Source organism: Heterodontus francisci, chromosome 14 (assembly GCF_036365525.1).
Source record: "Heterodontus francisci isolate sHetFra1 chromosome 14, sHetFra1.hap1, whole genome shotgun sequence".
Taxonomy (NCBI): Eukaryota; Metazoa; Chordata; class Chondrichthyes; order Heterodontiformes; family Heterodontidae; genus Heterodontus; species Heterodontus francisci.
The window spans coordinates 101,465,842-101,481,934 of record NC_090384.1 but is presented as its reverse complement, the minus strand read 5'-3'; the positions used below and the strand labels follow the sequence as shown (position 1 = coordinate 101,481,934).

The 16,093-nt window shown below is 43.4% G+C and overlaps 1 protein-coding gene across 1 annotated transcript in view; it reads right to left on the bottom strand.

Moving 5' to 3' along the window:
* The window catches only part of kiaa1549la (KIAA1549-like a), a 348,851-nt gene that overhangs the window by 222,616 nt on the left and 110,142 nt on the right, over positions 1–16,093 (bottom strand). The window contains exons 3-4 of the mRNA XM_068046635.1: positions 12,773–13,378; positions 3,832–3,947 (exon numbers count right to left, since the gene is read on the bottom strand). Coding sequence (XP_067902736.1) covers positions 3,832–3,947; positions 12,773–13,378 — 722 coding nt within the window. The remainder of the gene's footprint in view (positions 1–3,831; positions 3,948–12,772; positions 13,379–16,093) is intronic.

Below are 16,093 nucleotides of genomic sequence, written 5' to 3'. Positions count from 1 at the left end.
ATTGGTTATAAGGGATGGGATCAATACCATTAGTAAGGGAGGATCACAGATCGGAAGAACAAAATCTGGAATCTGTTTGGGTGGAGCTAAGAAACAGCAAGGCGCAGCAAACATTGGTAGGAGTTGTTTAGAGGCCACCAAACAGTAGTGGTCGTATAGGGCATGGTATTAATCAGGAGGTTAGAGAAGCATGTGGCATGGGTAATACAGTAATCATGAGTGAATTCAATCTACATATAGACTGGGTAAATGAAATAAGCACCAATGCTGTGGAGGATAAGTTTCTGGAGTGTGTTAGGGATGGTTTTCTAGAGCAGTATGTTGAGGAGCCGACTACAGAACAGGCTATTTTAGATCTAGTATTCTGTATGAGAAAGGGCTAATTAATAATCTTGTAAAAAATCCTTTAGGGATGAGTGACCATAATATGATAGAATTTTACATTATGTTTGAAAGTGAGGTCGTTCAATCTGAAGCCAGGGTGTTAAATTTGAACAAAGGAAATTATGAAGGTATAAGGGGAAAATTGGCTGGGTGGATTGGGAAAATACATTAAAAGGTATAACAGTACAAAGGCAATGGATAGTCTTTAAAGAAATATGACATAGTTTAGAGCAACTAAACATTCCTTCAAGGCACAAAAACCCCAAAAGTAAAGGCAGTCAACTGTGGATAACAAAGATGTATAAGATTAAAAAAGGCCAATAAAGTTGCCAGAAATAGTAGTAAACCTGAGGATTGGGAGGATTTTACAATACAGCAAAGGAGGACCAATAAGCTGACAAAGAAAGGGAGAATCGAATATGAATGTAAGCTAGCAAAAAATATAAAAACAGACTGTAAAAGCTTCTATGGGTACGTAAAAAGGCAACGTTTGGGTCAGACAAATGTGGGTGCATTACAGGCAGAGTCAGGAAGATTTATAATGGGGAATGGAGAAATTGCAGAGAAGCTACATAATTACTTTGTGTCTGTCTTCACTGAAGAAGATAGAAGAAATCTCCCAGAATTAGAGATCCAAGGGATTAGGGGGAAATGAGGAATTGAAGGAAATTAGTATTAGTAAGAAGGTTGTATTGGAGAAATTAATGGGGCTGAAGGTTGAAAAGTCCCCAGGACCTGATATTCTACATCCCAGAGTTTTGAAGGAGGTAGCTCTGGAGATAGTGGATGCATTGGTGATCACCTTCCAAAATTCTACAGATTCTGGAGCCATTCCTGCAGATTGGAAGGTAGCAAATGTCACCCCACTATTTAAGAAGGGAGGAAGAGAGAAAACAGAGAATTACAGACCTGTTAGCCTTACATCAGTCTTTGGGAAAATGCTAGAATCTATTCTAAAGGATATGATAAATGAACACTTGGATAATAATGATCCGATTGGGCATAGTCAACATGGATTTATGAATGGGAAATCATGTTTGACGAACCTGTTGGAGTTTTTTGAGGATGTTACTAACAGAATTGATAAAGGGGAGTTGGTGGACGTGGTATACTTGGATTTTCAGAAGGCCTTTGATAAAGTCCCCCACAGGAGATTTATTAGCAAAATTAAAGCACATGGAATAGGAGGTAATAATCTGGCATGGATTAAGAATTGGTTAACAGGCAGAAAGCAGAGAGTAGGAATAAATGGGTTATTCTCGTGTTGGCAGGCTGTGACTAGTGGGGTACCGCACGGATCAGTGCTTGGGCCCCAGCTGTTCACAATATATACCAATGATTTGGATGTGAGGACCAAATGTAGTATTTCCAAGTCCACGGATGACACAAAACTATGTGGAAATGTGTGTTGTGAGGAAAATGCAAAGCGGCTTCAAGGGGATTTGGACAGATTTAGTGAGAGGGCAAAAACGTGGCAGATGGAATATAATATGGAAAAATGTGAGGTTATCCACTTTGGTGGGAGGAACAGATGTGCAGAGTATTTCTTAAATAGTAAGAAATTAGCAAGTGTAGATGTACCTGGATGTCCTTGTCAATAAGTCATTGAAAGCTAGCATGCAGGTGCAGCAAGCAATTAGGAAGGCTAATGGTATGTTAACCTTTATCGCAAGAGGATTTGAGTACAGGAGTAGTGAAGTCTTGCTTCAATTGTATAGAACCTTGGTTAGACCCCACCTGGAGTACTGTGTGCAGTTTTGGTCCCCTTACCTTAGGAAGGATATTATTGCCATAGAGGGAGCGCAATGAAGGTTCCCGGGATGGTGGGACTGTCCTATGAAGAGAGATTGGGGAAACTGGGCCTGAATTCTCCAGAGTTTCGAAGAATGAGAGGTGATCTCATTGAAACCTACAAAATATTTAAAGGGATCGACAGGGTAGATGCAGCTAAAATGTTTCCCCTGGTTGGGGAGTCTAGAACCAGGGGACACAATTTCAAGATAAGGGGGAAGCCACTTAGGACAGAGATGAGGATAAACTTCTTTACTCAGAGGGTTGTGAATCTTTGAAATGCTCTACCTGAGAGGGCTGTGGAAGCTCAGTCACTGAGTATGTTTAAAGCTCTTTCCCACAAAGCTCTGCAACTTCTTCCCCACAGAGAGAAATTGTGCCTTTTTGGAGAATGCGATTTCATTAGTGAGTCGTTAATTGCAGAGAGAAGCAGGCATCATCCTATTCATCATTCAACAGGAAATCTCATTCTCCCAAATGAAATCTTCTCAACCCACCACCCGTGACAAAAGTAATCAATGTCAACAACTTCAATTGAATGGAATCTCATAAGAGTTTAATCCGTGAATATATTGGAGAATCTGCTATATTGTTGCTTAACAGGCTCAAGGGGCTGAATGGCCTAGTCCTGTTCCGATGCTAGTAAATCAGAAAATATACTGTTATAGAAGGACAGCAGTATTATTCTGTAAAACCCAATACTCTTCTCTTAATGAACTGATTTTAAAAAATGTTAATTCTCAGGTTGTGAGCATCGCTGAGAAGGCCAGCATTTATTGATCATCACAAGTTGCATACAGAGAAGGTAATGGTGAGCCAACCTTCTTGAACTACTGCTATCATGTGGCGAAGATGTTTTAACTGTGCCGTTAGGTAGGGAATTCCATGGTTTTGACCCAGTGACAATTAAGGAATGTCACTTGATGTCTACCTTTAAGACTTTGTCTTAATGCAACTCATTCATCCCTAATTGCTTTTGAGATGGTGAGCCCCCGTCTTGAATACAACTGAACGGCTTGCTCGGCCAAATCAGAGGGCAGTTAAGAGTCAACCACAATTGCTCTGGGTCTGGAATCACATACAGGTCAGACTGAGTAAGAATGGCAGACTTCCTTCCGAAAAGGATATTAATGAACCAGATGAGTTTTTACAAGATGTGCCGTGATTTTGCCCATGCTGAGTTGGAGTATATTCTGTTTTATGACAATTAAAATATCAACTAAACGTGAAGGAACAGTGACACAGGAAGTAAATGGGACACTTGCAAAAGGACCCCTGATAAATTAGGTCCTTCACACCTCATTTGCATTGGATTATCATGCCTGCACCTGCTGAATGCACAAGCATTCCGTACCTCCCCCCTACCCTTCCCCCCCCCCTAGAGGGAACCCCAAGACATCCCAGGGAAACGCATTTGGGAGGGTGGAGAAGACATCCCAGTGTCATTGGCTCCACCGTTATTCCTCCGTTACATTGCAAACCAAAGGAAAATGTCTCCCAGAAAGACATCACAGGGCTTTTCTTAAGACAGATATATTCAGTTGTTTAAAATGCTGTGCAACGTAATGGCGACCTTATACAAAACTAACATCCAACGAATCGTAAGCATTCGGTATCTTACAATTGGGATTTGTAACAGTCGAGCAGGGCACTGACCTGAGCCCGAATACCATTAGTTAAGAAAGCTCGCTTCAATGCCTCTGTGAGTCCTCTTGTCACGTTCTGTTTAAGCATCATGTCTGCTCGAATTTTTCTTGACGACAATGTCACAACTGCAGATTAAAGAAAACCCGGATAAGCTTAAATCCAAACAGAAGACAGTACAAGGAAAAGATAGCTTCAGCACAATGTCTTAAACTCATCACTTCTCGGAGACCTCAGGAGCAGGATTTCAACTGCTAAAGGAGGCGAGTAGGAAGGTTGGGGGGGGTGGTTTTGGGGGGGGAGTGCAAAAATTCACGACACCAGACGGCATGCCAGTTTGCCAGCACTAACTTGCCCCTGGGCCATTTTCCCCGAGACAAGATGGGAGTTGGCAAAATTAAATGGCCTACTGAGGCCTATTGCAGAGGCCTACTGGAATTTTCCAGTCGGCCTGCAGGTTCCCCAAGACGTAGGAACCAGGCCAGCTGCCTGGAGGTGGCCTACAGTGACAAACCAGGGGTCCAGCACTCCAGGTAGGCTTTGAGGCCCTCCCCACCTGCCTGGCCAGAGCTGCAACCACAGGTGGCCCTGAGTAGGAGGTGACCTGACTGCGGATTCGAATTTTAAATGGAGGCACCCCTTCTCTCTCTTACCTGAACTGCAGGCATCATCTCCTTCCAAGCTTGGGGGCATGTTAATGGCCCTTCAGCTTTGAGAGCCTGCAAAGGACAACAAACCCGCAGTCTCCCTACTAAAAGGCCAATTCGGGGAAAATCACTGCCAGGTGACTGTTCCCCACACAGTGTGGGGTTTTGACCACCGCCCTCCCCCAACCCCCGCAATTGACCCTGACATCGGGGCCCCAACCCAAAACCTGCCCCAGGTCTTTGTAGAGAGTAAGGGAAATGGAATCAGAGTGACAATTCACCCTGGGTGTTCTTGGGAAGCTCCGCACAGGAAGTCACAGGTCTGCGTCCCGCAGAGGCCGGGATCTATTGGCCATTTGCATGCTATCTTGGGGAGGAGATAAAAGACAACCGCAGGGAGGCCAGAGAAAAAGAGGGGGGGGGGAGGGGGTGAAGAACCACAATATACAGTTTGGTAGAAAGGAAATAATTGTGATTATAGTTGAGGTCATGTGTCAACCATGGCTCAGTGAGTAGCACATTTGCTTCTGGCTCAGAGGTGGTGGATTAAAGTCCCACCCCAGAGACTAGAGCACAAAATCAAGGTTGACACTCCAGTGCAGTACTGTGGGAGTGCTGCACTGCCAGAGGTGCCATCTTTCAGATGAGATTAAACTGCAGCCCTGACTGCTCTCTCAGGTGGAGGTAAATGATCCCATGGCACTATTTGGAGTAGAGCAGGGCAGTTATCCCTGGTGCACTGGACAATATCTATTCCTCAATCAACATCACCAAAAAAAGGTCACTATCATTTTGCTGTTTGTGGGATCTTGCTGTGTGCAGATTGGCTGCTGTGTTTCCTACATTACAACAGTGACTCCACTTCAAAAAGTACTTAATTGGCTGTAAAGCGTTTTGTGATGTCCTGAGGTTGTGAAAGGCACTACAGAAATGCAATGTTTCACACTGGAAGAGGCAACAACAACTGAGTTTGCCTGAGGTTATCTCTGCCAGCACAAAATCTCCTCTAGCATTCACAGAGGTGCCAAAACACTGTTAATTTTGGGACTGTGATATTGATTCAATTGATCAGTCTTCATCATGCTGTTTAAGAATTTTTAATTGATAATTACTTTGCTAACCTAGATGTGCTAAGTTTAAGAAATTAAAACTCTTTTTCCCAATGAAACTGATTAGAAGTTAATAATTACCAGTCAGTTAAGCAGAATGCTTGATATCACCCAACTACATATTAACATGTATCCATTAGATTGTTTTGAGTCCATGCCAGCACTCTGCCTGAATATCAATGCATTGTCAATGCCAGGATGTATTCACAACCAGTGTTGAACTGTTATCTTTAAATGCATCAACAAAAACTTGCTTTTAAATTGCACATTTAACATAGTAAAATGTCCCAATGCTTTTCAGGAGCAGTTATCCAACCAAATATGACACCAAGCCACATAAGGAGACATTAGGACAGGTGACCTAAAGTTTAGTCAAAGAGGTAGGTTTTAAAGAGCATCTTAAAGGAGAGAGGGATGGAGAGACAGAGAGGCTTAGGGAGGGAATTGCAGAGCTTAGGGCCTAGGCAGCTAAAGGCACAGCCACTAATGACGGAGTGAATGAAATCCAGGATGGGCAACAGGCTAGAATTGGAGGAGCACAAATAACTCGGAGGGTTGTAGGACTGGAGGAGGTTACAGAGATAGAGAGGGGCGAGGCCATAGAGGGATTTGAAAGCAAGGATGAGAATTGTAAAATGAGTTGCGTGTCTTCATGTAAACATTATTTTTTATGGTTAATAGTTATGAAACAGTAAAGTTAATTTCAACTTTGGCAGGGAACACTCCATCTCCAAATTGTATCAGAATGCATGCACTTTCAAAAATTCCATGCCAGTGATTGTTTAGTCAAGATATCTACAAGTTATACCCATCTTGGTCGGCTCTTGCTTTGCTCGGTCGCTGGCCTCAGTACACCAGGTCGTGCTCTTCTGACTCTGGCTCCTTTATAGCTCTCCCCCATTGCCATTCCCACAATGTTTGCACATCCTTCAATCACTATGGCCTCGACCTCCCAGGTACTCTCCATAAACCTTACTGCTACATCTCTCCCCTTCCTTAAAAGCCTCCTTAATTATCTGCCTCTTCAATTTTTAATTAATTTTATTTTGCCTGGATGACTTTCTCAAATAGGTAGTTTTTCACTCACTAATTCCGCCCCCCACCCCCTCCAACTCCTTCCCTGAAAGCATTAACTGTGTACCAGAGTTGTCCAACATACGAGCCATGATCCAGCCCGTCAAAGGTTTCCATCCAGCCCAGGGATGTATTTCAGAGGTGAGAAATTTCTCACTGTCTTCTCTCAGACCGACTTTTTTTTTAAAACATCGCGCGCTGTCAGTTTCACAGCTGACAGGTGCTGACATCGGGAACATCTGGTGAGCTTCAAAAAGAAAGTCAGAACCCGGCAGAAACCCCAAATCTTTCCCAATGTCAGCTTCTGTCATTAATTATTTATGGGGGATTTTAACCTACATATAGACTGGAAAAAGCAGATGGACAGAGGTAGCCTAGATGAGGAGTACAGAGAACGTTTTCGGGATAGTTTCTTGGAACAATATGTTCTGGAGCCAACCAGGGAGCAGGCTTTACTAGACCTGGTATTGTGCAACGAGATAGGATTAATTAATGACCTCATCGTTAAAGTGCGCCGAGGTAGCAGCGATCATAATATGATTGACTTTTACATTCAGTTTGAGGGAGAGAAGAGTGGGTCCAAGACTGGTATTTTAAACTTAAATAAGGGTAATTATGAGGGCATGAAAGCAGAGCTAGCTAAAGTGAACTGGCAAATCAGATTAAGGGATAGGTCAATACAGATGCAGTGGCAGACATTTAAGGGGATATTTCAGAATACACAGAATAGATGCATTTCAACGAGAGAGAAAAATTCCAAGGGTGGGACCTGCCATCCGTGGTTAACTAAAACAGTTAAGATAGTACCAAATTTAAAGAAAAAGCCTATAATTGCGCAAAGTGGGAAGGCAGGTCAGAAGATTGGACAGAATATAAAAAACAGCAAAGAATGACTAAAAGATTGATAAGGAAGGTAAAATTAGAGTACGAGAGAAAGCTAGCTAGAAATATAAAGACAGATAGTAAGAGTTTCTATCGATATTTTAAAAAGATAAGAGTTAACAAAGTGAACATTGGTCCTATAGAGTAAGAATAAATGGGTCATTTTCTGGTTGGCAAGATGTAACGAGTTGTGTGCCACAGGGATCTGTGCTGGGGCCTCAACTTTTTACAATTTATATAAATGACTTGGATGAAGGGACCAAAGGTATGGTTGCTAAGTTTGCTGATGAATTTAGCCTATATTATAAAGATAGGGAGGAAAGTAATTTGTGAACAGAACATAGGGGGGGCTACAAAGGGATATAGATAGGTTAAGTGAGTGGGCAAACACCTGGCAAATGGAGTATAATGTGAAAAAGTGTCAAATTGTCCACTTTGGCAGGAAGAATAAAAAAGAAGCATATTATCTAAATGGTGAGAGATTGCAGAGCTCTGAGATGCAGAGGGATCTGGGTGTCCTCGTGCATGAATTGCAAAAGGTTAGTATGCAGGTACAGCACATAATTAGGAAAGCTAATAGAATGTTACCACTTATCACGAGGGGATCTGAATACAAAAGTAGGGAGGTTATGCTTCAGCTATACAGGGCATTGGTGAGACCACATCTGGAGTACTGTGTACAGTACTGGTCTCCTTACTTAACAAAGGATGTAAATGCGTTGGAGGCAGTACAGAGAAGGTTTACTAGACTAATACCTGGAATGGGTGGGCTGTCTTACAAGGAAAGATTGGACAGGCTAGGCTTGTATCTGCTGGAATTTAGAAGAGTAAGAGGCGACTTGATTGAAACATATAGATCCTGAGGGGTCTTGACAGGGTGGACGTGGAAAGGCTGTTTCCCCTTGTGGGAGAATCTAGAACTAGGGGACACTGTTTAAAAATGAGGGCTAGCCCATTTAAGACAGAGATGAGGAGAATATTTTTCCCTCACAGGGTCCTGAGTCTTTGGAACTCTCTTCCTCAAAAGGCAGTGGAAGCAGAGTCTTTGAATATTTTTAAGGCAGAGGTAGATAGATTCTTGATAAGCAAGGGGGTGGAAGGTTATTGGGGAAGGTGGAAATGTGGAGTAATCAGTTCAGCCATGAACTTATCGAATGGCGGAGCAGGCTCGAAGGGCCAAGTGGCCTACTCCTGCTCCTAATTCGTATATTCGTATGTATGTTCGTATGTTCATTCTCTGCAATTGTCAGAGAGAGAGAGAGAGTGGGGGGTGGGGGGGGACAGAGAGAGAGGGAGAGAGATAGTGGGACACACACACACAGAGGGGGACAGAAAGAGGGGGGACAGAGAGAGAAAGGGAGGGACAGAGGGAGGCGGGGACACAAACAGCGAGGACGATAAAGGAGGGGGGAACACACAGCGATGGGGGAAAAGGGACAGAGAGAGAGAGGGAGAGAGAGTGATCAACATCACTCCTGACAGATGGACATCAATCCGGAATACACTGCGTCATGACAAGTGTGTGGGCAAACATTGACTACTTGTGCAAGCAAAAAAATGCCAGGTATCTCACTAAATCAGTGTCCAACATCGTGATGAGAAAATAAGTCAATAATTTAATCTTCTCATTGAAAGCTTCTTCACAAAAATTTACATTTGTTGTTGTTTTGAATAATAGTAAGATAAATTTTAATGCCTTTATCTTTCCGAAATTGTCTCACCAGCCCCTATGCAAGACAAAAATTGCAATGTGATCCCCCCCACAAGCGAAAAGGTTGGACAACCCTGTTCTATACTCTGCCACGATTAAACGGGCATTGCGTACCCCTTAGTGCCATGTGTCTATTATTCACACGAGCCCTTGGAAACAAGTGTCAGCAGGCTATTTTGCTGTGGGTATCTCAATCCTGTCTTTGTGCTCAGACAACATGAATAGAGGTAGATTTCGGCTTTGTGCAGTAGCGTAAAACTGGTGATAGCAAGTCGGAAGCCCATTCTACATCTCTCCCTGATTCACTGCCAACTCTCTATTGCCTGTTTTACGCTATGTCACTAAGTCCAGATCTGTCCCATGGCTTTCTGTCAGATGTCGCAGCATAATGATCAGTAGCTTACACCTCCATACCCCCAACCTGGATGCTGAGGCCAATTATAGTGATTTAATGTGGGATCCACATACAGACACCAGTACGGAAGAACATAGGGACAGAAGGAGGCCATTCAGCCCCTTGAGCCTGTTCTGCCATTCAATCAGATCATGGCTGATCTGTATCATAACTTCATCTACCCACCATGGTTCTGTAACCCTCAATACTCTTACATAACAAACATCTATCAATCTCAGTTTTGACATTTTCAGTTGACTCCCAGCCTCATATGCTTTTTGTGAGAGAATTCCAGATTTCCATTACCCTTTCTGTGAAGAAGTGCTTCCTGACATTCCCCCTGAATGGCCTAGCTCTAACTTTAAAACAATGCCCCTTTGCTCTGTTCTCCTCCACTCCCACTATCGGAAATGGTTTCTCCCTATCTACCCTAACAACTCCTTTAATCATCTTAAACACCTCATACAGATCCCCTTTAATCTTCTATACTTGAGAGAAAATAAGCCAAAGCTGATAATCACTAACACTACAGAAAAGTACCTGTTATGCTCCACATGAGCCTCCTCCGACCCCTCTTCATCTTACCCTATCAGCATACCCTCTATTCCTCTTTCAGCTTCCCCTTAAATGCATCTCTAATATTCACCTCAACCACTCTTTGTGGTAGCGAGTTCCACATTTTCACCACTCTCTGGGTAAAGATGTTTCCCCTGAATTCCCTATTAAATTCATCTTATATTTATGGGCCCGAGTTTTGGATTCCATCACAAGTCTTTTCTATATCTACCCTTTCAAACACAAGAGCACAAGAATACAAAAATTAGGAGCAGGCGTAGGCTATTCACACTGATCTGTTTGGGGTTTCATCTCCACTTTTCTGTCTGCCCCCCATAATCCTTGACTTCCTTGTCGATCAAAAATCTAACAGCCTTGAATATATTCAATGACCCAGCCTCCACTGCTCTCTGGGGAAAAGAATTCCACACACTAACGACCCTCTGAGAGAAAAAATTTCTCCTCATCTCAGTCTTAAATGGGAGACCCTTCATTTTTAAACTGTGTCCGCTAGTTCTAGGCTCCCCCACAAGGGGAAACATCCTCTCAGCATCCACCCTGTCAAGCCCCCTCAGGATCTTATATCTTTCAATAAGATCACCTCTCATTCTTCAAAACTCCAATCAGTACAGGCCCAACCTACTCAACATTTCTTCATACCTTTCCTTCTCTGAACTGCTTCTAATGTAATTATATCCTTCTTAAGTAAAGAGACCAAAACTGTACACAATACTCTGGATATAGCCTAACTAAGGTCCTGTACAGCTGTAGCAAGACTTCCCTACTTTTATACTCGATTCCCCTTTCAATAAATGCCAACATTCCATTTGCCTTCCTAATCACTTGCTGTACTTGCATACTAACTTTTTGTGATTCATATACCAGGACACCCGGATCCTTCTGTACAATCGAGTTCTGCAGTCACTCTCCATTCAAATAATATACTGCTTTTCTATTCTTCCTGCTAATTGTGGACAAGTTCACATTTTCCCACATTATACTCCATTTGCCAAATTGTTGCCCACTCACCTAACCTAAGTCCCTTTGTAGACTATTTATATCCTCTTGACAGCTTACTTTCCTAGCTATCTTTGTTTCATCTTTGTCCAAGTCATTGATATAGATTGTAAATAGTTGCAGCCCCAGCACCGACCTGTGGATCCACTAGTAACAGCTTGCCAACCCTAAAATGGCCCATTTATCCTGACTCTCTGCATCCTGTTAGCTAACTAGTCCTCTATCCATGCTAATATGTTACCCTCTACACCTTGAGCTCTTATTTTGTGTAGCAACCTTTGATGCGGCACCTTATCGAATGGCTTTTGGAAATCTAACTGGTCTACAGTTTCCTGCTGTCTGTCTCCCTGCTTTCTTGAATAGAGGTGTTGCATTTGTGATTTTCCTACCTGCTGGGACCTTTCCAGAATCTAGGGAATTTTGGAAGATTACAACCAATGCATCCACTATCTCTGCAGCCACTTCTTTTAAGACCCTCGGATGCAGACCATCAGGTCCAGGGGACTTGTCTTCCTTTAGTTCTAATAGTTTTTCCAGTAGCTTTTCCCAAGTGGTTGTGATTGTTTTAAGTTCCTCCCTCCCTTTTACCTCTTGATTTTCAAGTATTCTTGGGATTTTTTGGGGTCTTTTACAGTGAAAACAGACACAAAATACCTGTTCAACGCTTCTGCCATTTCCTTGTTTCCCATTATTAATTCCCCAGTCTCACACTCTAAGGGACCAACACTCAATTTAGTTACTCTTCTCCTTTTCAAATACTTGTAAAAACTCTTACTATCTGTTTTTTATATTTCTAGCTAGCTTTCTCTCATACTCAAATTTTTCCCTCATTATTTTTTTAGTCATTCTTTGCTGCTTTCTAAAATCTGTCCAATCTTCTGACCTACCACTAATCTTCACAGTATTGTGCGCTTTTTCTTTCAATTTGATGCTTTTATAATTTGAAAGGCCTCCATCAGGTTACATCTTGGGCTTCTCTTTTCTAGGGAAAAGAGCTCCAGCCTGTTATTCTACACTTTTTTAATATTCTACACTTTTTTTAATTTAAAGTTTCAACAATTTCGAAGTCTCCTGCCAAGTGTGGAATGCTCCATTGTGGGACACAATTGCTTTATCTTTCCAATAAATTCCTGGGAGGATGACATAATGGGGAGACAACTTGTCCTCTGCAAATGTGTATGAAGCTTTCCAGAGAATTTTGGCTCATTGACAGATTTTATTTTGAAATAGCAAACTGAGTTGGAATTATCTTGTGGAAAATGTTACGATAAAGTTAGAGAACGTCAACAGGCAAGAGTGCGATCTTTCCCAGAACACATTGCAGGAAGGGGTAACAATCCCTATCCTTAATCATTGAAATTTACAAGCTGCATTCCTCCACAAAACAGGTGGTTGCTAACAACTGGCCGAGAATTTGTTTTGCCGCAAGTCAGATCATCCTGAGATTTAGAAAATGGCAGCAATCTTTTGGAACTCAAGTTAGAAGGACATACTGTTTTCAAAAGAAAAGAGAATTGACTTTCATATAACCACAGATGATTATGCTTTAGAGACATATCAGTACCTGTCCTGACCCAGAGTTGGTCTGACAACCTGCAGGTCAGACTTGGCAGCGTTGCAGAATTGACAGAAGTTCCAGCTGTTCCGTTGGCAGAGGCTGTAACGTGTGCCGATGCCTGCGTACCCCTGGGTGCCAGGGCTGCTGTGGTGATCGAAGTTAAGGCTGCTGTTAGCGTCAGTGAAGGTGCTATCAGTGTTTTGCCTGCCTCCACGTGAGGGTTTGTCCAGCCACCCATGTCCGTGGTGACTGTCGCCAGCGGCGGCGCAGAGTACGTTGCGGGTGTTGTCCGGATTGAGTGTGGGTCCGTGGTTACGTTGGGTATGCGGGCTGCCACCCTGGACGCTGCTGGCATTTGAGGGGATGGTGTTAAGGTCACAGTGCCGAGGTGCCCGCTCACCAGTGGAGAGCGAGGGGTGGCATTTGCCGTTGCAGTCTTGATGTCTGCAGTAGCTGTCTCATCGAGAGTGCTTGATAATGGAGTCGGCCAAGAGTGGACTGTTGCTGCCATGCTCTCGGCTGCTTCAGGGTCAGTCGTAGTCCTGACAGCCGCACTCACTGTGGCTGGAGGTGGAGTTGCCTTTGTACCATCTGAGTTGGCCACGGGTGAAGCTGTAATGACAGAATTTGTTAAGACTTGTTGGAGACAAAATGAACATACATTTGTGTGGTTGATAAGACGTTGACAGATGTCATGAGGGGTGACAGCAAAGCATTGGTGGTTGGGGAGGTGGGGACGTGACATGAAAACTACTGAAACATTCACAGGCTGGGAAGATGACACATCTGCATTTTACTGCAATGAATCTGTCAATATGGATCCCCAAGCTCCTACTGTAGCAGACTCTTTAGCAAACAGTTTGAGTGACGGGATCCCCAGTGGTTCGTTTTGTAGATTTTGAAGATTAATTAGTCGTTACACATGGCATTTGAGAAATAGAACTTGAATAAATCTCCCAAACCCAGGACCTCCGCTACCTACAAGAACAAGGGCAGCAGGTTCATGGGAACACCACCATCTCCAAGCTCCCTCCAAGTTTCAAACCATCCCGAATTGGAAATATATTACTGCTCCTTCATTGTTGCTGGGTCAAAATCAAACTCCCTCCCCAACAGCACTGTAGAGTACCTTCAGCACAGAGACTGTAGTAATTCAAGTTTCAGCCTCACCACCACCTTCTCAAGGACAATTAGAGATGGGCAATAAATTCAGCCTTGCCAGCGATGCCCACATCCCAAGAATGAATAAAAAATCTGAATGTGTCCATAATCATGGCGAAAGGGGTTTGAACACCAGAAAGAGGGCTGATCTTATTACCTGTATGGAAGAATAAACTTGAGGTTACTGATGAATGCTATGACCATGCTGAGTAAATGAGGTCAGAAACTATGGAAGAATCAGTAACGGTTTCTGTGGGCACCTGAACTCCTTTGGTTGTCTGTGTAACGACTGCAAAACTAACTATGGCTGAACTGGATGGCTATTTGAGATATCTAAATGGTTTGCATGTTTGTCTGTGCTGCAAAGGGTTTGCACTGTCAGATTTGTGGATTTAAGTAGGAGTCGTGGTTGGTTAAAGTGGCCATTAAACTAGGTGATGAAGAAAAATAGACTTGTGTATAGTGTATTTCATGACCTCCAGACATCCCAAAGCGCTTTGCAGCAATTGAAGTGTAGTCAATATTGTAATGTAGGAAATGCAGCAGCCAATTTGCACACAGCAAGATCCTACAAACAGCAATGTGACAATGACCAGATAATCTATTTTAGTGATGCTGATCAAGGGATAAATATTGGCCAGGACAGCGAGGGCGGCACAGTAGTGCAGTGCACAGATGCACAGTAGAGCATCACAGCTCCAGCGACCCAGGTTCGGTTCTGGATACTGCCTTTGCGGAGTTTGCAAGTTCTCCCTGTGAGCTCGTGGGTTTCCTCCAGGTGCTCCGGTTTCCTCCCACATGCCAAAGACTTGCGGGTTGATAGGTAAATTGGCTATTGTAAAAAAAAATTGCCCCTAGGGTAGGTAGGTGGTAGGAGAATTGAGGGAAGGTGGGGATGTGAGAGAGAAAAATGGGATTAATATAGGATTAGTATAAATGGGTGGTTGATGGTCAGCACAGACTCGGTGGACCGAAGGGCCTGTTTCGGTGCTGTATCTCTCTATAACTCCCCTGCTCTTATTCAAAATATTGTCGCAGGATCTGAAAGGGCAGACGGGGACCTCAGTTCAACATCTCAGCTGAAGGATGGCACTGGAGTGTCAGCCTAAATTTTGTGCTTGACTTTCTGCAGTGGAACTTGAACACACAAGCTTTTGACTCAGAGCTGAGAGTGGGACCAATTAACCACAACTGACACTACTGGTGGTGATAATCTTTAAGCTCCAATAGTTACCAATGAAATGTTATATGCACCTGGAAAAATACAGTCAGTACATGTTCAGTCATAGAGTTACAAGGTGCAGAAACAGGCCCTTCCGCCCATCATGTCCGTGCCGGCCATCAAGCACCTAACTATTCTAATCCCATTTTCCAGCACTTGGCCCGTAGCCTTGTATGCTATGGCGTTTCAAGTGCTCATCGAAATACTTCTTAAATGTTGTGAGGGTTCCTGTCTCTACCACCCTTTCAGGCAGTGCGTTCCAGATTCCAACCACCCACTGGGTGAAAAATGTTTTCCTCAAATCCCCTCTAAACCTCCTGCACCTTACTTTAAATCTATGCTCCCTGGTTATTGACCCCTCCGCTAAAGGAAAAAGTTTCTTCCTATCTAACCTATCAATGCCCCTCATAATTTTGTATACCTCAATCATACCTCCCCTCAGCCTTCTCTGCTCGAAGGAAAACAACCCTAGCCTTTTCAGTCTCTCTTCAAAGCTGAAATGCTCCAGCCCAGGTAACATCCTGGTGAATCTCCTCTGCACCCTCTCCAGTGCAATCACATCCTTCCTATAGTGTGGTGCCCAGAACTGTACACAGTACTCCAGCTGTGGCCTAACTAGCGTTTTATACAGCTCCATCATAACCTCCCTGCTCTTATATTCTATGCTTTGGCTAATAAAGGCAAGTATCCCATATGCCTTCCTAACCACCTTATCTACCTGTGCTGCTGCCTTCAGTGATCTGTGGACAAGTACACCAAGGTCCCTCTGACCTTCTGTACCTCCTAGGGTCCTACCATCCATTGTATATTCCCTTGCCTTGGTAGTCCTCCCAAAATGCATCACCTCACACTTCTCAGGATTAAATTCCATTTGTCACTGCTCTGCCCATCTTACCAGCCCATCTATATCGTCCTGTAATCTAAGGCTTTCCTCCTCACTATTT